The 23,802-nt window shown below is 41.3% G+C and overlaps 1 protein-coding gene across 1 annotated transcript; it reads left to right on the top strand.

Moving 5' to 3' along the window:
- The first annotated feature begins 3,370 nt into the window (after positions 1-3,370).
- Positions 3,371-21,160, top strand: LOC126995571 (uncharacterized). Its single transcript, XM_050855231.1, has 6 exons — positions 3,371-3,542; positions 4,629-4,742; positions 6,911-7,076; positions 9,288-9,479; positions 11,874-12,062; positions 17,348-21,160. The coding sequence occupies exons 2-6, from the start codon at positions 4,639-4,641 to the stop codon at positions 17,519-17,521; spliced, it is 825 nt and encodes a 274-aa protein (XP_050711188.1). The 5' UTR covers positions 3,371-3,542; positions 4,629-4,638; the 3' UTR covers positions 17,522-21,160.
- The last annotated feature ends 2,642 nt before the right edge of the window (positions 21,161-23,802 follow it).

Raw genomic sequence — 23,802 nt, 5'->3', positions numbered from 1 at the left:
GGCTACAGTTCCGGAGATGTGCGCTCTTGCTGAGGCTCCCACGTGTTTACCATCGAACCCCATATATTTTCAAGGGGGTTGCAATCTGCCTTCTTACTAGGCCATGGCATGCAGGAGTTGGAACTGAGGGTGGTCCTGGAACCACTCCTACGCAATACGAGCCCGATGAACAGGGCAGCGGTCATGAACGAAGTATACTGGACCAGGAGGGAAGGGATGGTTCCTGGCGGTAAAGGAAGGCAAAAATAAATTATCTGATATGTCAACATAGTTGACAGCATTGAACCGCCCCTGCATGAATGTGCAGCACGTCACCCATTGCGTGACAATTTATGTACAACCCCACACGTTCACGGTCACGTGTCTACTCCTGGCCACGTGGAAGACATTCTGCTGATCGTAGCTGTTGAAAGAAACCATAATTAGATACACTTCTTTTATTTAAGGAATAAGGTGCGCATTGTACGTGTATCCGTTACATACCAGTTATTCAGTCAATTACGAACGGTAATGCATATAAAACATAAAGAGGTTTTAATAATAGTTCTGAAAAGTCCTGTATTAGTTATAATGATCTCACATTATTAATACAAGTGTGTGCAACACTGAATGTAGAAAAAAACTCGTAAATTATTATACTCACCGAGTGTTGTTTCTTCTCCAGCAGTGTCGTTTGCCGTGACACGCGGACACAAACATCTTTTCATCAGTCCAGATAACGCGTTCCCAGAATAATTTATTCTTCCTCGCAGTTCACATACTGCTGGGCAAACTGAAGTCGCCCCTCGTGATGCTAGTCCGTCAGGAACTCCTATGTTGCTGGTGCCCTGTGATGCACTTCCTCATTGTGCAATTGTCCTCTGACAGTCTTTGCGCTGACATTAAGTTGTAAAGTGTAGCTTAAAGCCACAAAAGTTGACTGGGGAGGGGCCTCTGCTACACGCAAAATTTCCCGGTCCTGATCTGCAGTCGTGCACTGTGGTGGTCGTTCGCGGTGCCGGTTGCCATTATGCATTAGTCTCCTCAGCCCTCCCAGTAAAAATAATTGTTTGGAGAGTTGTTCCGCATGTGTTACAAATGTTATGGTTTATCATATCTTAAGTCTAACCTTTTTTTTCTGACGAATATGTAAAAAACAACTAAATTATCAACACCCACCTCCGTATCCACCTGATGACGGTTCCTGTAGAAATTCCTAGGTTATTGGCTATGAACCTGATGGACTGCCAGCTTTCTCGCATACCAATAATGCGGCCTCTAAAAACGATTTTCGTACCTCTTGCTGCTCGTCGTCTTCCCTCCCCTGCCTCCATCCTTGATCGAGTACGAGTGCGCAGTGCCGGAGGGCGGCATTTAAGTCAACAGCTAGCTTGATGTTAACTTGGGGTGCACAGGAACCAGCAGATCAAGTCCGGCAAAAAGCGGAACTGGCCGAAACTTAGTACCGGCCGGCCGGACAGGACCTAGTAAACTTGAATATATATATATATATATATATATATATATATATAGAGAGAGAGAGAGAGAGAGAGAGAGAGAGAGAGAGAGAGAGAGAGAGAGAGAGAGATAGATAGATAGATAGATAGATAGATATGAAAGAAGTTGTTCGCTAGGAACAGCCCCCTCCAAGCACAGACATCCAACAGGCACTCTCCATTTTCATTCTTTCCAGATATCCCCAATTTTCCCACCACATCCATCACCCACTTTAGCATTCATATCTCCCATCATAATATGTTTCTTTTCTTTCTCAAAGCTCTTCAGACATGTATTCACTTCCTTCCAAAAAGCTTCCCTTTCTCTCAGCTAGTCATTTTTTACATTTCACATTTACTGGTGCATATATACACACCCATGCATACTTAACTAAACCTACTTTTCCTTTCACCCACACAATTTTTGATCCCTTCCAACCATAATCAGTCACACCATTCCACACTCTTTCAGACATCACAATAGCACATCCTTCCTTACTCCTGCCTCTATACTTCTCATCCATCCCCGTCCATACTACCCCCCCCCCCAGGCACACCCTCCCACGTACCCTCTTTGCTATCATTCACACCGGTTCCTCGAATGTGTTTCACTCACTCCCAACACATCCACTCTACCGTTCACAAAATTTTCAATCATCACTCTCCTCTTTTCCCTGAATCACAAAACTCCCCGTGGAAATACCTATACCCTGGACCTCTCCTACGAAAGCCTTTCCAGTGTGGGTGTGCAAGCCGAAATGTTTGAGAATATGGGCCAAGCTTCTTCACCCTTCGCACAAGTTCGCGGCACAACACTATGCACCCGTTACCAAAGCTACCATGAAATGCGAGCCCACAAATGATTGATTGATAGTTTATTGTTGCAGGTAAACAACAAGGGAGAAGGGAGGAACATGCAAATAAGTGCCGCCATATTACTGCACTACTTGGGTCCTCAGAATTTTTTTCGCTTGCTCGACTAGTCCGGCCGTGGCTTTGAAAAGTTTGGGAACATGTGCACTGCTCTAGCCACTCATTATTTTCTTTGCGTGTTTTCCACCCTTTTCATACATCTATAGGGAAAGTTTTCAAAAGGTTTCACTATTATATTTTAGGAGGATTACACGGCTGAAAAAAAATATAATGATAGCGTTCAGTTAGGAATAGGTGTGGCAACGGCGCCCTCGGGAGGGAGAGTATACATTGTTGTACTCAAATTATTGAATTGTCATATTCATCGCACTGAATGTGCCGAAATAAGCTGTCACAACCATACAATAAATTGATATTTAGTTGATTTTATTAAAACTTGATTATTAATGGGGGGTTTTTTTTTGCGATTGGGAAGCAAAATTACGTTCACAATGGCGATCAGGCTGTCGTGGTGTAGCTATTTGTCGATTTCTGATCCTAAGCTATCACACCCATTCACAAAACGATACTCACACTTACTATCAAAACCATTCAATACTGGTGTTTTTTGACAGTGGGAAGCATAACTGTAGACGTTCCTGAATGTGATCGATATATCACTGCCCACATCAACTATTTCCAAAGGTCGAGAGGGAGATTAATCGGGTTTTCATGAGATTTTTTTCACATTCATGGTACAGAAGAAGGGTCAGACTATCACCAGGGTTATTAAACTCCTGGAAATACCCAGAATGCACCTACGACAGCCTTGTCAAATATATGCATGGGCGCCGGGAATATATTGACCCTGATCGATATATCCTCCCGCTATTGCATGATCCCTCTTTTGGCAACGTCTCTGTACTCCTCTGTAGTGATTATCGGCTTTTTTGTCTTCATTTTTTTCCTTTGAACGGCTTCCTTTGCTATAAAAAATATATAAAAAATCGTAGTCTTGAGTATCTTATCGCACATCTGGCAGCGCCGCCCCAGCGGGGATGTTTTGACTCGTTGGTGTGTGCGTGTGTGGCGCCAGCTTTGAAGGTTTTATTGTATTTTTATTGTTTTTTATTCACCAAAACTGAGAGCGGCGTGACGACTCGAGGGCGGAGGCCGGAGGAAACACTGCAGCACACCAGGAGGGAGGCAGGACACGTAAGGCTGGTGGTTGAAGGAGGGTGGAGGGACGGCAGGAGCGGCTTGGGGCGGAGTTCAAATACTGTAGGTTATAAAGTCTGTAACTCCGGTACATAAGCACTTTACAGTACACTAAGACAATATATACGCTAATTAGGTCAAAATTTGGTGTTGCTATGATGGGTTTAAGTGCCTAAAAAAAATATATATATATACATATAAACAATAAACTTCGGCCAAATCCGCGCCATTAGTTAAGTAATGAGTTAGTGAGGTCACATACCTACACTCCACACGACAGACAGAAACTCAAAACTGAGGGAAATACAGTAGGAGGAAGACCATTAAAAAAAGTAGTTCTAATACTGGGAAATTGTATTGATTTTCAGTTAGATTTAAAAGTGTGTAGCTATCAAAGGACATGTCCCACTCTGGTGTTTGACGCTATTTTTTCAAACAGACCTTATTGTACTATTCATTTGCTTAACCTTTTACATCAGAAATTGCAGTATTAATCTAGTTTTGTACCCGTCACTGACCAGTTTGACATTATTTCTTATATACGTATATCTCTTGTACTATTTATCTTTTTGTATAACCCTTTCTCATCAAAATGCTCAACTAAGGGGTTGAGAGAGTGAATACCCTTCCTCATTAGATGGTTAGATCAAGGGCAGACAACCTTTTCAAAGGGAGGGCCAGATGAGACTTTCGGGAGCAGGATGAGGTAGACAACAAAATTATGTCATTGAGGTGGAGGTCCAAGAGTTGGGAGCATGGGTGTGAAGCCCCTTCCCTACATTGATTAGGTTAGGTTCCATTTGTTTTCTGTTAGATTTGATGCATTAAATTAATTTGATAACCATGCCTTAGAAATAACTTTTCTTTAAACTTTTTTTTTTAACTCATCTATACAGACCTGACCAGATATTCCTACCCAGCCTGACCTAAATAATCTCTGCAAAGCCAGCTGAGTAGCATCATATAATATGACAAAAAAAATGCTGTAATAACCCAAGACAAATAACTGGCAATGGAGATTCAGTGAAGCAGTAAAGTAAGTAAAAAAAATTGCAGTGATACTGATAATTATGTATATTTCAGAAGCAAGACAATGAGACGAGACCTTCACTCTGCATTCACTACAGGCTCCTGGCACACCTATGGTCTGGAGGAGTACTCCGGCCCGCCCACCATCACTGCCGGCATCATCACACAGTAAGGACAGGATGGGCTAGGGTCTGCTGCCCCCTGCCATGATGCAGCTTAAGCTTAATCCATGGTTTTCTATTTTGCTCTTTTTATTGCTGAACAAAAAGGATTGTTCACTCATTACTGTAGTACCGTATATGTAAATATGTATATTGTAACAGTAGTTACTCATTTTTCCTTGTAACAGTACTTTAAAAATACGTAAATATGGAGATTCTGCGCCCCCAATATTGCCCCTACGAGAATAGGCTAATAACCTTTCCAAGGTTTCACATACTGTTGTACTTCTCTAGTTTTACCAGCGTATCATACATGTTGGGGGGTCCAGGGGGGTGAAACCCCCTCGTAGAGGCTAGGTTATGTAAAGTTTGGTTGGAGTAGTTTAAATATGCTCCCCCCCCCAGGTCCCCCAAGATTGTTAGGGGAAAGGGATTAGGGCTTTTTCTTTACTTTTAAGTACTTGTGCCTACATATTAAGGTTGAGGGACATGTATTTCGTCCCTTAACTATAATATGGAGGCGTAATATCGTATTTTGGGAGCACAGTCAATCTCCACAATTACCTAAAATTTTTGTACACTACCTATTCAGTTGTTTATATTCTAACATTCAACAGGGTTGAGGACATAGACTCGTGCGAATTTGTGAATAATCAAGGCCTCCCAATGCAATTTGTCATAATTTGCCTCAAAAATGCCCTGAAACAAATGGGCATATCCCAGGTGTGGTTTTCTTTTCTATCTTCTCTTTTTTTATGGTGCTGGTTGGCTGTTTTGGTGAGGTCTGTTTTTTTTTTTTTTTTTTTTTATTTTTTTTTTTACGTCTGAACCTATAGTGCCGGCAGGCTTGCTTGAGGGGCCTGGATGGTATTCGGCCCCAGCCCGTCATGGTGCAGGCAAGTGTTTATAGTGGCGCCATTTTCACTTGTTCCCCCCAGCCTGTTGTGGTACAGGCAAATGTTTATAGTGGCACCATCTTGCTTGGCTTATGCTGCCCCCTGGAGCTCATCTTTGATGCTCTTCTCAAGAGAATCTAGAGTCAGGTTGATAGGTGGTCTTCAGGACAGCATGTTTGTAGTCTTAGGCCATTTGGCAATGACTGAAATTGCCAGTTTGTTTGTCGCGTCAGGTGGAACATGAACTTGTGCCTTCTTGAACACCACGCCCACATGCTGACTACTCAGCCACCACCTCCCCATGCTCTTCTTAATTTTCTAACTTCATGCCTCTGTCACTCCTGCAGCCTTGCCACACAAGATTTTCTATTCAAGCTCATTCCTAATGAAAGAGTTAACCAATACCTCAATTCTTTCATCATTTTTTCTGGTAAACTCTAGAATATAATTCCTTCATCTGTATTTCCTTCCCATGACTTGAATGCTTTCAAGGTAGTATCAAGACCTCCCTTCTCAAATTTGACTCTCCGTTTTATCTTCTAATCCTCTTTGCAGGAGTAATGCATAGCAGGCTTTTTCGGTATTTTTGTCTTCCCATAGAGCTGTCTCCATTGCTGTAAAAATAAGATACAAGTAGTGTTGCCACAGAATCTGAAACTGCCTATTACCATATCACTGACACTGAGGAATCCTAGATAGTACTTTCAAGCTCAAAAAGATGTAACTTATTCATGCATTCTGTCTTACAAACTTTCCACTCCAAACAGCCTTTTCTTAGTTTGTTACCATCTGCCATTTTTAAACCTTATTTTATGAATGCTACATACCCACATTCAGCCATTTTCAAACTCATCCCTATCAGTTTTATATGCCATAATTCTTAACGACTTTTTTTTGCAATAGCTACAGTCTTTTCTCTCCATACTTTTGATATGATCATACCATTTAACCATTCATTTTCTCTGCAATGACAATTATACTCTAGATACCATTTGGTGCACACTGCTCCGGTAGCTCAGTGGTAGAGCTCTGCACTGACAGTCTGGCAAGTGGAGGTTCGAGCCCTTCTCTAGCCTGGGATTTTTCCACTGACGGAAGAGCAGTTCCTGTCCCCCCTTGAGCAAGGGGGATGGGGTATGTGGTGTGTGAAGGTCCTGGCAGTACCCAGAGATTGACTATAATGAACTTGCTCGGGTTAGGAGAGTGCTTGCTGGAGATGACGAGCTCAGTTCGTGATCAGGCCATGGGTGAATTACTGAGTGTTCCTGCTGTATTGCAGGGCCATGAGGGTGTTTTACAAGCAGTACAAAGTGGAGCTGGAGATGACGCCGGGGCCACAACTGCTTTTCTGGACCCTCACCCTTAAGAACCTGCAAGAGCCCCCTGTCACGCGCTCAGCCTCTAAACAGAAACAACCCATAAAGCCCATAACACATGTTTATAAAGTAAGTATTGATATGATTTAGGATATTAAGAAAAAAAATACCAGGAGCTATTGACCCCTTGTGCTGATGGCATAAAAGCAAAAATGCTGAAGTATGGAGGAGGTGTAGTTGTAGAATGGATGGTATGAATATGTAACCTAGTATGAGAACAGGGTGATGTGTTAGAGGACTCGAGAAGGGTTACTGTGCCACTGTACAAAGGGAAAGGAAGCAGATGTAATTGTAATAGTTACAGGGGAATAAGCCTACTCATTGTGGCAGGAAAAGTTTTAAATGAGAGGAAGAAAATAACTGAGAAAAGTGTAGGCAATGAACAAGGGGGTTTTAGGAAAGGGAGAGGTTGTGTAGATAAAATATTTGCACTGAATTGCTAGTTGAAAATTACCAAGAGAAGGAGAGGAGATTTTGTTGTGTTCATGAACCTAGAGAAGGCATATGACAGGGTTGGCAGGAAGGGTTTGGGGGGTGTTCTAAGGATATATGGTATGGTAGGGCATTTGCTCATGGAAATTGGATCCTTCTTTAAGGATGCGAGTGCCTCTGTACGTGTGAGTGGTGAGTTGAGTGAGAGTTTTGGTGTGGGTGTGAGACATGGGTGTGTGATGTCACCATGGCTTTTTAATGTGTACACAGATGGTTGTATAAGAGAAGTGAAAGCCAGAGTTGGGGAGCTAGGTCCAAGGCTGTAAGTGAGAGGTATATAGGAGTCACTGGTGGCAGGCCTGTTTGGAAATGATACACAATTGTTGGCAGAGAATGAGGGGATGCTGCAGAAGATAGTGGATGAGTTTGACAGGATGTGTAAGAGAAGGCTGAAAGTGAATGCTGGAAAGGGTAAGGTTATGGTATGAAGTAAAACAAGCAAATACCAGGACTGAGGTTTTAGCTCAGACAATTGAACTGTAGTTACAACCCGTAACAAAACACACGTAGGTAAACAGCAAAGGCAAGAGAGCAGGTCATTGATTTTGCAAAGCCATACAAAGTTAGAGCAGAGAGCACAACAAAATTTATGATAAGGCTGGGGGAAGAGAGAATGGAGGAGGTGACTGAGTTTAAATATTAAGGGACAGTTTTATGTAAGCACAGAAGTGTGGAAGGTGAGGTGAGGGAAAGAGCAATGAAGGTCAGACAGGTGGTGGGTGCATTTGAGAGAGTTATAAGAGGAAGAAATATGAGCATGGAGGTGAAGAGGGGAATAAAGAATAGTATTATCCTGCCAACTATACCATATGCATCAGAAATGTGGACATGGACTGCAGTAGAGCAATCAAGAATACGTGCAATGGAAATTAGTTATATAAGAGGTGCATGTGGTGTGTCAGGATGGGATGGAGAAAGTAATGAAACCGTGTATGAGTGGTTTGGTATGGGTGCAACAGCGAAAGGAGTGAAGTGACAGGGGAAGACCACCTGTGAAGTGGATCAATAGGGTGAGAAACTATTGGAGCGAGAGAGTTGGAAGTAGCAGGATTGAGTGTGCTGAGATGGAGGGACAGAACAGGGAGAGATGGAGACACTTCTGCCACAGCTACCCTCTGGAGGAAAGTTCCTGTGAGGGAGCAGCGCATCAAAGATGTAAATAGACAACTGTTGACTAAATAATTTATATATAGTACTAATCTGTTTTACTTAGGTAATGGAAAGGATTATCACTAGTGAATGTTGAATGACAATTGTCAGTTCACCCAAGTCTGAGGTGTGCATTACCGTGTGCTGGCAACTTGCTGTCACATGGCGAGTCCGATTTCTTGGATAATATATTATAACCTACGCACAGGAAAAAGTCATCATTATCAATATAATACATGCAACGATAACAGATGCCATCAATTACAGTCGATTTTGAGTTAAAAATCATTAGTACTGTCTCAAACAGCTGTTTTGTTAATTTACAATATTTCTGATTAAAATTTAAACGGCCTTGGCACTGTCTGCCACTGACAAAATTATCAGCTGTTTGAAGCAGTATTAATATTTTTTTAACTTAAAATCAATTTAATTGATGGTATTTGTTATTGTTGCCTCCATTTTATTGTAACTGATCACTGTTTCCCATCCCATGCGTAGGCTATCATACATTATCCACACAATCAGACATCCTGTGTGACATCAGGTTGCCATGCACGATAATGCACAGCTCAGACTTGGGTGAACTGATTATAACAGCCAGCATGAATGACATTTGTGGAATGACCTTTATTTTTTCAGTTTGCAGTCAGCAATGATGAGAGATTATTGTTTAGCAACAGAATGCTCACCCAGAAGATGGTAAAGCAGCTATCAAGATCATTCTCATGTGACAACTTCAAGCTTTTAAAATTAAAAGGCAGTGATCCAGCCAACCTTTTAATTATGTACCAGCAATCAAATAACAGGTCACCTGGTTTCTTAAAATTACAGGTAAGACTTACAAATTTTATATATATATATATATATATATATATATATATATATATATATATATATATATATATATATATATATATATATATATATATATATATTAGCTCTATCTGTAAGAATTCTCCCACACTTTTCTCAGCACGATGTATTTTTCTGCTAGTGCATTCATTTATACTACCTATTGTATTGTATTACATTGCATAGAAGGAGCATGCACCTCCCTATTTTAATTTTAACATTTCTACCATCAGTTATTGTTTATGTAATCCCTCTTTCTTGGTTAGGTTGCATATTGGGAGAATCTGTTCCCATTTCATTTTCATCTCTACCATTATGCCATCTTTATTTTGGGCATTAACCGTCTTGAGCCATGCCTACCCTCCTTTGAATCCTTTCCCCATATTTCCTGATTAACAAGGATATTTAAATGTATCAATTCCTATATGTATCACAATTATCTCTTGATTTCTTTTTGGGGATGTTCAAAATGGCTCCTTCATTTATATTTTATTATTTCCTTCTCTCAGTGAGGGGTGGCACACACAAAACCAGTAAGAAGTGGTAGCACTAGAAAATATCCACCCAGACAGTATATTCTAGAGTCAGCCGCTAGTCGACATCAGAGGCTAAAGGAGTAGTTATTATACTTATCGGCTCCAAGCCCCCTCTCAGCACAAGCCTGGATACCATACTCTCTTCTTCAAGTTTTATTATTTACACCTCAGTTCATTTTTCTATACCTCCAATCAATTTTGTTTATGCCTCAGCTCATTTTTTTTTATGAGATACACCATATTTCCCGCCATACAAGATGCACTGGAGTGTAAGACACACCCATAATTTGGTAAGACATATTTAGAAAAAAATTAAAAGCTCCACATTTTCCCTGAACTTAATGTATATGCAGTATTACATTTGGCCACTTTACTTACAATTATAACTATGATACTGTATGTTGCTTTGTGCCCTTCTCTGTGTTCAAAGTGTTCCACTGTTGGTTGAAGAATTACAGTGCTCTTACCCCGAGCAGCTGTGAATTTAAAATGGCAAACAAAAGGGTTGGTTGGTTGATTCACTCACTGTGCAACTTTCACCAAGCTACTGGGGGAACTAATTACATGGGGATGCTTCGTTTGATGGGCAATCTTGGTCTGATCTTGACTGTCAGGGACCATATACCTACTTTCAAGTAGAAATAGATGTTGATTAATTTTTGTCAATCATATTATGATTTAATTTAGTTATTTTTACAATGAGAAACAAATAGGCCTTTACATTAAACACTTTAGTCATCCACAGATATCTGTTCTTTCAAACGTGTATCACATAAAACATCAGCTGACCAGGCCGCTGCAAAGCAGCTCCAGGCTAATCCGCCCAAGTCTGCCCCACGGGCACCGAACAGAGCCAGCCACATCAGACAGCCCCCTACTCTGCCAAATTGTTCCCAAGTAATAGCCACTTTAACCATTATCACCAAGGAACCCGACACACTGGTGACTGGCGCGCCGTGGCGGTGTTGTGGTTTGTGTTTCAGTTTCACACCGCGCCTCAGCTCTCACGTGTGGTGCATCTTCTTCTTCTTGTGACCTGTATGGTTTTATCGCTTCTCTTGTCCTTCTCCTCTTCAGCTTATTCACACTTCCCTTTTTTCATTGCATCACTATTAATTATATAAATCAATCAATATTTGTACCTTTGGCATATACCATACAGGGGTAACTTTTTGGTATTTTCTGAGTGAAAAGAAGTGCGCATTATATGCAGCAAAATGCGTTATATTTCATTCTGGGGACATCTGGGAACTACGGTATTGTGTCAAACGAAGGTCTTTTGAGTGTTGGTTTCGTACCAGTAACAATAACCAACCCCTAGGCCTACCAAAACCTAACCATCGTATAAGACGCAGGGTGAATTTTCGAATCTTCTGTTTTGAAAAAAAGTGCATTTTATATGGTGGGAAATACGGTAATTTAGAATGTACATATAAATTGGCAAAGAGCACATTCACGAATTCACAACTCAAAATTCACAAGAGTATGGAGACAAAAGCAAACAAAACACTGATCACTAATCATCATCCTTCTAAATGCCTCTGTAGTGAAGTGATTAGCATGCCTAGCTACGAATCCATGGGCTTGGACAGCCCAGCCGGTTGGTATCAGTGTACCCTGCTGTTCATCCTCTCTTTCAGGCCGGTCATTAAATGGGTACCTGGGGAAACTTGGGGAAGCTATCCATGGTAACCTGGATGTCACTCTGGCTGTGTCATGGGGTAATGGGTTATTTCCCACCACTGGCTCAAGGGCTAGTTTGATAGGGATGAGCACTGAGGCCATGCACAGCTTTAGTGTATGCCTATAACTTTACCATTTTCATTTTTGTGTGCAGCATGAAGAGTACCTGGCCAGCTTGGTGGATCAAGTGCATCACTGTGGCATGTCAGTCAGCCGGAACTTGGCTGAGGATGCAGCAGCAGCAGCAGAAAGTAAAGCATTCCAGACATTTGGCAGCTGCAGTGAGACCATCCCCTGCATGCGACAAGTGGCCCTCTCTGTACACAATGTGCCTATGGATAAGGTGGGTTCCAATGCACCACAAATCACATGAACATTTCATGTCTCCTTGTCATCCTCATCATACACCTTTAGGGTCAACAATGCAGCATGCTATTCTTTATCCATCTCTGGGTACCTCTCTGTTGTCATTTTAACTTGTAAGCTGTGATACCCCCATATCTGGACATTCCTGAACTAGTGGGATACACTTATAACCCCAACCTTCTTCCCAAAGTAAGTCAGATTGTAAGCCAAGGCATCAACTGTCAACCCCGTCTCTTAAGTCAGTCACCTGACAGTTATGATGGAGGATGAACATGTTGAGCATCTGTGTATGAATTCTACCTCCAACCAGCCTCCCTCACAGAACACAGGGACCTGAACCTTATTCATATCCACAACTGTATTATTCTTATATTGCTCACTCCACTACAGCCATGTTTATTGGCAGACACACTTCTTGATGTGGTTTCCGTTGTATTGGAAAATTAGCTTAGTTTGGGGTTTGTTCCATTGATCTTTTGGAAGGGTTATAAATGAGAGGATGAAGAAAATAATTGAGAAAAGTGTAGGTGATGAACAAGGGGTTTTAGGAAAGGGAGGGGTTGTGTAGACCAAACATTTGCTCTCAAAATATTAGTTGAAAAATTCATAGAGAAGGATAGGAAGCTGTTTGCTGCATTCATGGACCTGGAGAAGGCATATGACAGGGTTGACAGGAAGGGGTTGTGGGATGTTCTAAGGATATATGGTGTGGGAGGGCGCTTGCTGGAGGGAATCCAATCCTTCTATAAGGATGCAAGTGCCTCTGTACGTGTGAAGGGTGAGTTGAGTGAGTTTTGGTGCTGGTGTGGGTGTGAGACAGGGGTGTGTGATGTCACCATGGCTTTTTAATGTGTACATGGATGGCTGTATGAGAGAAATGAAAGCCAGAGTGGGGGAGTTAGGCCCAAGGCTGAAAGTGAGAGGTACGAAGGAGTCACTGGCTGCGGGCCTGTTTGCAGATAATACAGAGTTGGCAGAGAATGAGGGGACGCTGCAGAGGATAGTGGATGAGTTTGAAAGGGTGTGTAAGAGGAGAAAGCTGAGAGTGAATGCTGGAAAGAGTAAGGTTATAGGGCAAGAGAACAGGTCATTGATTTTGCTTGCCATACAGAGTTAGAGCAGAGGGTACAACGAAGTGTAGGATAAGGTTTGGGGAGGAGAGAATGGAGGAGGTGACAGAATTTAAATATTTAGGGACAGTTTTATGTAAGCATGGCAGTATGGAAGGTGATGTGAGGGAAAGAGCAGTGAAGGGCAGACAGGTGGTGGGTGCATTGGAGAGAGTTATGAGAGGAAGTGTGAACATGGAGGTAAAGAGGGAATAAGGATTAATATTACCCTGCTAACTCTGTCACATGCATCAAAGACATGGACATGGAATGCAGCACGGCAATCGAGAATACGTGCAGTGGAAATGAGTTATATAAGAGGTGCATGTGGTGTGTGAGGATGGGATGGAGAAAGTAATGAAACCGTGTATGAGCGGTTTGGTATGGGTGTAACAGCGAAAGGAGTGAAGTGTGGAGTGGATAAAGCAGGGTGCATTGAGGTGGTTTGGACATGTGATGAGAATGAGGGAGAATGAATTTGTGTAGAGAGTGTATGAGGGAGGGGGTGTCAGGGGAAGACCACTTGTGAAGTGGATCAATAGGGTGAGCGATTATTGGAGTGAGAGAGTTGGAAGTAGCAGGATTGAGTGTGCTGAGAGGGAGGGACAGAACAGGGAGAGATGGAGACACTTTTGCTGTAGCCACCCCCTGGAGGGAAGTTCCCATGAGGGGGCAAGGCATCAGAGATATAGATAGATAGATAGATCTTTTGTCTCAGCAAGTGTTAGATCTCATCAACTATTTATTTATTTATTTATTTATTTTCCATGAGATTTTAGCAAAAAAGTCTGTTCACTACAAAATGTGCAGATATTAACCCGCATAAGTGCTGGAGGCTTTATAACAAAACTTATCACCAGTGCAGGGGTGGGGTGGGGTGGGGGGTTCTGAGCTTAATGTATTGGGAAGGTTGAGAAAACATGTTTAGTATGTATGAAAGGTCCTACTTAGGACATTTTTGGGTGAGAATAGCGCTCCAAATTTTTTGACGGGGTGGCGAAACTCAATGTAATCCCCGTAGACTTTTTTGCCAAATCAATGTCACCACCCATCTTGCAATAGGTACACCTAACACCACCAAATATGGGGTACAAACTTGGTAGAGGGACAGTTTTTGTGCCTCAAGCAATGGTAGTGGGCTAAAGAGTAGCCTCTCCTGATTTTTTGCTTTTATTTATAGATGATCCACGAGACATCCTGGAGTTAAATCAAAGTATGTGCTTTTCTTCATATTCATTCATACACACACTGGTAATACAGTCAGTCTCACCTCAACTAATTGTGACCCCCGCTTATCGTGGCCCCAGTTTTAAATAGGAAGGCAGAGAGGAGGAGGGAGGCAGAGGAGGGGAAGGGAGAGGAGGGAGGAAGGCAGAGGGAGGAGGGAGGCAGAGAGGAGGGGAAGGGAGAGAGGAGGGAGGCGGGCAATGGCATGCTTTCCTATTGGCCAGCAGCTCACTCAGGGACGACTGCTATTGGTCAGATTTTCTCATAGCAACATTATCCTAAAAAAAAAATTCACACTGCAGTGTTGCCAGATTGGGCTACTTATAATTGGGCTACTTTTGGGAACGAAAAAACATGTTTTATATGACGTGTCAGAGGTGACTTCCCCAAATGCATATTTTCCGGGGATGACTGTATTTCTATGGTGTCTGATTCACTTGATTAAGTGAAATTCTATTGTAATAAACACTCACAAATTCTTGTCACTAGTAAAATTGAAAGTAGTAATAAGAACATTAGAATGTAGGAGTCTGCAAGAGGCCAGTAGGCCTGTACAAGGCAGCTCCATGACATATACAGGAGGTCCTCGATTTACGACGGAGTTCCGTTCTTAACAACATGGCGTAACCCGATTTTCGACGTAAGTCAAAACACACCTAAATAAGCACCTACGTCACCCACTCGCCATCTGGTCACTGTTCACCAGTTAATGGTCATGCGTCGACCACTGGTGGCAGTCCACTTGCCATCCAGACGCAGTCCATTCGGTCACTGGACGGCAACTTTTTTACGACCAACAGAGACCTGAGTGGTCGGCTGGAGGTTTTGGTGCAGCACCTAAAACCTCCAGCCAACCTTTTCAGTCATGCGGCGGACAGAGACAGAGACAACCATGTGCGACATCCCGCGACCTGCAGGTAGTGGGTAGTCATCATTAGGTCGTAAAGTCAGTGTGACTGGGGCCTAACATTGTGGATATGGGCAATCGACCTTGGTCGTGTGTGATGCGCATCATCTGGCGATATCTAGCAACCAAGAATGACCCCCTTTCTTGAGACTTTTTCACCTCCCTCCTGTGATCCACCAGAGCGCTCTTTCTTGTCCATTTGACTAGATGAACCAACACAATTTCTCATTTTGTCACTCATCATGGACAACATGCATTGATTTAGTCACAATTACGAGATCTACAGATAATTAGGAACATTTTCCTAGCTACTTAGCGTCACTGCATGCGACGGAATTTCTTAAAACATCCTTTTTCTCTCCAATATATTGACCAATGGGATCGTTTCACTTTCTTGTTTATAATGATGACAATGATGTTTTCATACTGGAAAGTTCTTACTTATCCTACAATAATGTTTTCAAATGGTCCATGGTGCAGCATTAACACAACAGTAACTTCGTGAACTCTATATCCACCCCCACCTGGCAGGGTTACCCATAGGAAGCTCTGGAAATGGTCATCGCCATAGGCCTAAGGAGATGCGGCGCAATGTGTTTACCTGTGTCGCCAGCCCTGCTGCGGCTCGCACCATACCCCAAATTCTTGCCAAGAATTGTGGGGAGTTCTTGATCATCTGACATTGACATGCCAGAATAAGAAAAGCAAAAATTTCGCAAGATTCGGGTAAATTTTGCTTGCGCTAGGGTAATTCTTGATCACCAGATGACGGCTTAAAGTTGCAGTTGCTGGTTTCTCCTACCACCAATGCAGTTGGAGGAAAAAAGGCCGAGTATGATACCAGCTTGAGACCCTATTCCCATTGTTTTCCGCTCTGAGCGCTCTCGTCTTGCGGTGAACAACGGGAACCCACGTTCACATCTTCGACCCTTACAAATAGGATGCTCGTACACCAAGTCATTACTTGTAAACCAAGGCATTTTTAGTGATTTTCTTTTGCTCATTAATCAAAGCTTGTAAAGTAAGGCACTCATAAACCGAGGTATGACAGTACGTACGTTTATTATGTTCATCGGTATTATTATACATATTTTTTTAATTTCCACCACTTATAATGGACTTTTGGCATTAACAGACTAAGTTCCCCCCCCAATTAGTCCATTATAAAAAGATTTTAATTTTTTTTTTTTTTTTTTTTTTTTTTTTTTTTTCATAGACTTAATGACTTCACATAACTTTTTGTACATCTCGACAGCTGACTGATAGGAGGAGGTTACCAGCTGCTGAAATTTATGCTAAGAATAACAGAAGCACTAATGCCCCATATTTGCTACATTCACTGGTACATTCCAGCAGGAAATGGTTTGTGTTATAAAAATACACCTGTAACCATGACCAAGGCTGCTGCTGATTTATATAACAACACCCGTAGTCTAAGAGTTAAATACTGTGAAGCTGTTAAGGCTTTACCATAAGTGTACATACAGTATTATAAAGCCTGACTGAGCATCTCCTCCAAAATGCTTCAGTTTGAATTGCTTGCAATACACTTGATATCTGATGGGAGAAGGAAGGTTGGTTCATTGGAGCAAATGTGTGGCTAGTTTGCCTCTGGCTATAAGAGAAAGCATCATGAGTAACCCCACAACCTTTAACCTCACATGGTGGCACCAGCAGCAGACAAAAGAAGGCCTAGAAAGAAGTTACATCTAGATAGCAAACTAGACCAGTGGTTCCCAAAGTGGGCAGTACTGCCCATCTGGGGGGGAGCAGGATGGCATTAGGACTAATTAATAACACATACAAAAATTGGCAGATGTAAACACCAAAAACTTTTTCAGGATTCATCTCTCCCCATCCCCATTGGTCTTAGCAGGTACTTACAGTAGTAGCTTTGTGCAAGCATAATCTACATTTCATTCTAGCCTTCCTACACAACTATGCATGTATAAATACAAACTACAATAACTTTACATGCAAGAAAATGCACATACTTGTAACCTAAGACTTTTCTTCCAGGACTCAGGTCTGCCCTCCTTCCGATGGTCTCACGTAGATGCTGAGATAAATGCTCCTTCAGTCTTCCACCTGTATAGGGAACTTGCTGAACTGAAGATGATAAATGATGTTCCTCTTTGGCTTGAAAAGATAAGAGTGAGTGGCAAGACAAGTACAGAGGCTAAATATGTATGAAAGGCTGATACATTTTAAAGAAAATTACAAAATAACATAGTTTAATCCCTAGATAGATAGAATTATTCTTGCTTGTGTATGATCTGAGATGGAATATTCTCTTATAACGAAGTGTTATTAATGGATTCAATAACTTAGTTTCTTAGTCCAGTGTAGCCTTTGTTAGCTGCAAGACTATAAACACTAGATACTGCTCATTCAAACTTAACCTCACACAATGACTGCCATGTCAAAAATTATTTTACTGTAATGAAATACCATTACTCTTTTCCTTCGTCAAGTGGTTAACCGTTGTTTTATTTCTTTTTAGATACAGATACTGTTGTTTGTGAAATATAATTCTTGATATTGATACATTTAATGTATTACTATGTTTTTACTTGTTGTGAATTAGGCAAAAGGCTGAGCTTTAATCCCCACCAGTCAATTCACTTTTGTTAAAAGACATTTTCATTTCAATCTGGAAACATATGTAGCAGTCATGAGCTGTGCAGTGTGTATAGTACAAAGAGCAAGATTTTATTGTTTTTATTTTGTTTCTTGTTATTTATGTTTGTACATAGGTAGGTATTTTGTAATCAAAGGACTATTTTTTATGTGAAAGCATTGTTACAAGGTGCACCTCACAACCTGAGATGTTTGCTAGCTTATTAAACTCGTGAATAATCCCACTCCTCCCTTACTAAGGTAATCAAATTTGTTATCTTCTGCTGATTTAGAGTAATCACATGTTTTGTCTTATCCAAATTACTTCTGGCTCAGTTTTGTTTTGATTTTGATTTCATTTTAAAACTATTATGTTTTTATTAACTTCACATACTTCAAGAATGTATATTTTCATTTTATTGTTATTTCACTCTTGTGTTATAACATCCCTCTATTCATCAAGCTCAACAGCATATCTTACATACAGTGGTTTTCCTTGTTGTCTGCTACTGTTTTTTTTTTTTTTTTTTTTTTTTTTTTTTTTTCCCCACCTGCTCGTAGGAGCTCCCACCAGGGGATGGTCCCGGCAGAAGAGTTTCCATCTCTCTCTATCCAGACACTCCCTCCTTGCCTGCTCAAAGTTTCTCAAGGATCTTTCACCCCTCTCCCTGACATACTCCTGCACCCTATCTCTCCCTTTCACTGTAGGTCGTCCTCTAACATTCCCTAACTCTATCTCACTCACATGCACCCTCCTGGTCATCTTGCTTTCCTCCATTTGCTCCGTGTGGCCAAACCACTTTAAAGTCTGTCGCTTCACTTCTTCCACCACTCCACACTTCCCTTCACCCACGTGACACATTCCAAAACACTCATACACACTTTCATTACTCATTCCATCCATTCTACTCACACCACATGCACTCCTCAAATAACTCATTTCGTCTGCCTGCACTGTAGTTTTCATCCTTCATATCTTACTCATCCAAGATGTCTGCACTGTTCTAAGTCTAGTATCTCCCATTCAATCTTAAATACATTCTGCATGTACACATCTTTCTCATGCCAGCCCCTCCAGGTGTGGAACATGCCCATCTTGTTTCAGCTGTCATAATTATTGTTGTTCTTATGTATAATGTGAATTGTGCAGAAATGCTTCTTCATCAAACTAAACTCTGTTAGTATTTATCAGGGCATCTACTATAGTTTATGTTTTTATCGAGGAGAAAATGCACTCAATGCACAGGCGCCCCTTATCTATGGAAAGTTTCCTGCTAGCTGATTGGTTGAATATACAATGTCTGAATACATAATTTTATTTGAAATATTTACCTGGTAATGTGAACCAACACTTATCTATTAACTGAAAACTCTCCATTCAATATATGTTATGCCAATTAAAAATGATAACTAGTAAAGAGATTATGAAGTAATGTGCTGGTAAGCAGTAAGTCTCGATTTGTTGACAGTCACCCAAGTGAGCAGCACAAGCATGTTTTTGGATTCACACTACTTCATATGTATTTTTACATATATTGAGACAAGTTCCACTAATAACAAACATGTTTTTTTTCCAGAATCTGGTCAAATGACTCAGATGAGAGCATGAGTGTATGCCTCTTAACTGTAGGCTATTTAACCTGGTAGCAGCGGGGATCATGTTTCTTAATGGTCCCCCCAAGCGAGAAAAATCACCCCTCACACAAACCATTTCATAATATATACCCAAGCATTTGTGATCAGATTATGTATCATCTATTTTGGGGGGTTTATATCATGGCACAAATTTGGCCCGTCGCTGCTACACGGTGAAGCCACAAATTTGGCCCATCACTGCTACCGGGTTAATAAACCCATTCTGTAATCACAATACATCTAATAGAACTATATATTATTTTTCCCCATCTCTAATTCTGAAACTAATGAATATAATGAGTCATGTTAAAAAATACACACAAAGAATCATGCATCAGAACACATGCTTGTGTTGCTCACTTGGGGGACTGTCAACAAATCGAGACTTACCACTTACCAGCGCAGTACTTCGTAATCTTTTATGAAGATGGAATAGACTTGAGTTAGTAGATAAGTGATGGTTCACAATACTTGGCAATTATTTCAAATAATATGACATACTGACATCATATATTCAACCAATCAGTTAGCAGGAAACTTTCCATGGAAAAAGGCACCTCTGTAAGCAAGTGCCTTTTTGCCTAGATAAAAATATAGACTAGGATTTTTTCCATGGGGGTCCTAAACACCTCTGGGAACTTTGCATGGGATTCCAGGCTGAAATTTAGGGGTCCCATGTATAATTTTGAGGGTCTAATCCATTGACTTCACATACTCTGAGCTGTTTTGAGTCCTGGACCCCTGTGGCTGCTTTACAACAAGGTGCAGCAGTTTCTGAAATAATATCTGAAAATTGGCTGGTCCAATAATACGGAGGATACAGGATACCTGGAAGACTGTTTTTTGTCCCTTTCCCAAATGCTAACTTCTGCGAGTTTGTGTCTCGTAGTTCCAATCAGCAAAGTACCCCTGGTGCTAGTGCCAAACCAATAGAATCCTTTATTGGTGATCAAATAAACTGATATGGAATAAGGTTCATTGCCAATCACTGTATTAGATTGTCAAAACAGGAGGTATCATTAGCATTGGCTTGCACATAAAGTGTGCACTCAGTGTATCATTGATGATACACCAGGAATCAGTAATGCGGCAGCATGCAGTTAAGAGATGGATTTATATATGGGCAGATAAGTGGCTTAATGAAAAGGGGCAAAGGTGGGCCTAGGAGGGTCCTGGACTGAAAAGATTACTTTTAAAAAATGTGTCATCAAAATGCCAATACAGAAATCACTGTTTCCCAAACCATTTTTATGCGTATTTCACATGAGGCCTTAGGTTATTGTGGGCCCTGGTTATTTAATGTATCCTATTTCATATTATTTCCCTTGGCACCTTCTTCAAGCTTGTCAAGCATTGGTAAGTGTAGTAGTAGACATCTAATTATATCCGTGTACACTGTATCTTTTTTATTTGGCAAGAAATGTATACTAAAATTTTATTGAACTGTCTAATATGCTTTAGCAAATGCCTTGAGGTTTTGACAAATAAAGCAATGATACAACTGATCCAGCTCATGTTTGATGCAAACACTCATGGCATTGACATACTTAGGATGACTAAATAAAACAGTATATACATTTTAATTTTTTCAATAAAATATTAACCCGTCCGCTGCCACCGCTGCATATATACAGTCTGAAGTTTACACACGGACAGTGCTACCGCCGTATATATATACATTTCCGAAAAAGAAAATTCATAATTCGGAAAATTATGATTGTATTTATATGAAAAGCACGCCATACTTAGAGCACGCCTTCCTTGTCAAGTGCTCAAGTGGCTGACTCAGTGAGTGAGTGAGTCAGACTCACTCGTGCCGAGTCGCGTCATTTCCTACCCATCATTTGCCTGGGCATGAAGTCACACCGTGGTCTTAGTCAGAAGGCTATTTACAAGTTTCTGTGGGCATATGAGGATGATGAATTCCTCTCAGACATCTCTGATGATGACTGAAGTGGATAAGGACTATGTCCACCCCTCACCAGCCTCTAGCAGTGGGGAAAAAAGTGTTTATCCTTCCCCAGGCAAGAATTTCAAGGCTGTGTATCATAACACCGCTGCTACGCCTCAATGACGTAGACTGTCTTTTGGGGAAGACAAGCAGGCTAATCTTCATCAGGATAGTTAGGAACACTCCTTTCTGTGAGGAAGAGGTTGTTGAATGTGGGGCAAGATTTGGAGAGAGCAGAGGAAGAGTGTGAACCTTTGTTGTTGCCTCACGCACTCCCTCCCATCACCCACGCTTGCTCACCACCACCATCATACCACCGTAGTGCATCCCTACGGTCCTCTACCTCTACGGAGACTACTCACAGTCCTCTCGCACTTCCTCAGCGTTTGGGGAGAGGCATGAAGAAAGGAAAAGGAGGGAAAAGAAAGAGGGGAGGAAGTGTGAGTGAAGGAGAAGCAGCTCGCAATAATTTTAATTTAATTTTGCACTTATTTTCATTGTTATTATTCATATAAATGGTGATGGAAGTATAAGAAAAAGTATTATTTGAGATTCCACAACATGAATTATGTGAAAAAAAGGTCAAGCAAAAACATCCAAGGCAGACCGCATGGAACAAAAACAAAGGAAGTGGCGCTCGTCACTCCAGCCATCAGATTATAATAGGTGATTTTAAACCATTTCTAGACTCCCAAAAGCACTTTTTCTATCGTTCCCCATTGTTTTCCATTATTTTGAAATGATTTAGCCAAGAAAAAAAATTAAAAATCTGCCGACACAGCGCCTGCATTGCGCGGGTTAAGCAGACACATGAAGATTATTTAACCCAGTAGCTGCGGGGATCATGTTTCTTAAAGGCCCCTCTAAGCAAATTCATGAGAAAAAATCATCACTCATGCAAACCATTTCATAATAAATATCAACACATTTGTGATCAGTTTATGCTTCATCTATTTTTGGGGGTTATATCATGACAAAAATTTGGCCCGTCCCTGGTACCGGGTTAATAATATGCCCTTAAAAATGTTCCGAGATGTATTCAAATGAACATGCTCAATCATTTTACAGAAGTAGCATCACCATATTTCATTTCTCACATCCCTACCCAAACCATCTAAGGATTATTCTTTTGTAATAATAATACATGTTTTCTATGCCCTTCTGGCCTCAATCCTCAGAAGGCTTATGGGCCTGATGGAGTGCCTCCTATTGTCCTTGAAAACTGTGCTTTCTTGCTGACACCCTGCCTGGTCAAACTCTTTCATCTATGCCTTTCAACATCTACCTTTCCTTCCTGCTGGAAGTATGCCTACATACAGCCTGTGCCTAAGAAAGATGACCATTCTAATCCCTCAATTTACAGTCCTGTAGCTTTACTTTCCTGTCTTTCTAAAGCTTTTGAATCAATCCTTAACCAGAAAATTCATAAGAATCTATCCACTTCTGATCTTCTATCTTATCACTAGTATGGGTTCCTCGAGGGGCATTCTACAAGTGATCTTCTTGCTTTCTTAACTGACTCTTGTCATCCTATCTTTGCCATATCAGTGAAACTTTCTCAGTTGCCATAGACATGTTGAATGCTTTCGATAGAGTCTGGCACAACCCTTTGCTTTCTAAACTACCCTCCTACAAATTCCATCCCTCCCTCTGTACCTTTATCTCCAGTTTCCTTTCTGGCCAGTCCATCTCTGCTGTGGTAGACAGTCACTGTTCTTCCCCTAAACCTGTCAACAGTGGTGTCCCTGCTGGGCTCTGTCCTATCTCCCACTCTCTTTCTGTTATTCATCAATGATCTTTCCACAACAAACTGTCCTATCCACTCATATGCTGATGACTACTCTGCATTATTCAACTTCTTTCAAAAGAAGACCCTCCCAACAGGAATTACAAGACTCCAGACTGGAGGCTGCAGAACTCTTAACCTCATACCTTGCTATCATTTCTGATTGGGGCAAGAGGAACCTGGTGTCCTTCAGGCTTCAATGCCTCAAAAACTCAATTTCTCCTCCTATCAACTCGACACAATCTCCCAAATACCTATCCCCTATTCCTCGACAACACTTTGCCGTCACCTTCTTCTACACTAAATATTCTTGGTTTAGCCTCAACTCAAAATCTTAACTGAAAACTTCTCATCTCCGCTTTCACTAAACCAGTTTCCATGAGGTTGGGCATTCTGTATCATCTCTGCCAGTTCTTTTTCCCCCTCCCAGATGCTGTCCATATACAGGGGCCTTGTCTGCCCTCGTATGGAGTATGCATCATG

The sequence above is a fragment of the Eriocheir sinensis genome, chromosome 1 (assembly GCF_024679095.1).
Source record: "Eriocheir sinensis breed Jianghai 21 chromosome 1, ASM2467909v1, whole genome shotgun sequence".
Classification (NCBI taxonomy): Eukaryota; Metazoa; Arthropoda; class Malacostraca; order Decapoda; family Varunidae; genus Eriocheir; species Eriocheir sinensis.
Note: the sequence above shows the minus strand (reverse complement) of the source record. Positions and strands in the feature narration are given on the sequence as shown.

What these genes read in the sequence shown, in the direction of transcription:
- LOC126995571 (XM_050855231.1), top strand. Translation starts at nt 4,639, where the DNA reads ATGAGACGAGACCTTCACTCTGCATTCACTACAGGCTCCTGGCACACC. An exon ending in CCATAACACATGTTTATAAA is followed by an intron (nt 7,077 to 9,287) that starts GTAAGTATTGAT and finishes TTATTTTTTCAG; the next exon opens with TTTGCAGTCAGCAATGATGA. An exon ending in CTGGTTTCTTAAAATTACAG is followed by an intron (nt 9,480 to 11,873) that starts GTAAGACTTACA and finishes TTTTGTGTGCAG; the next exon opens with CATGAAGAGTACCTGGCCAG.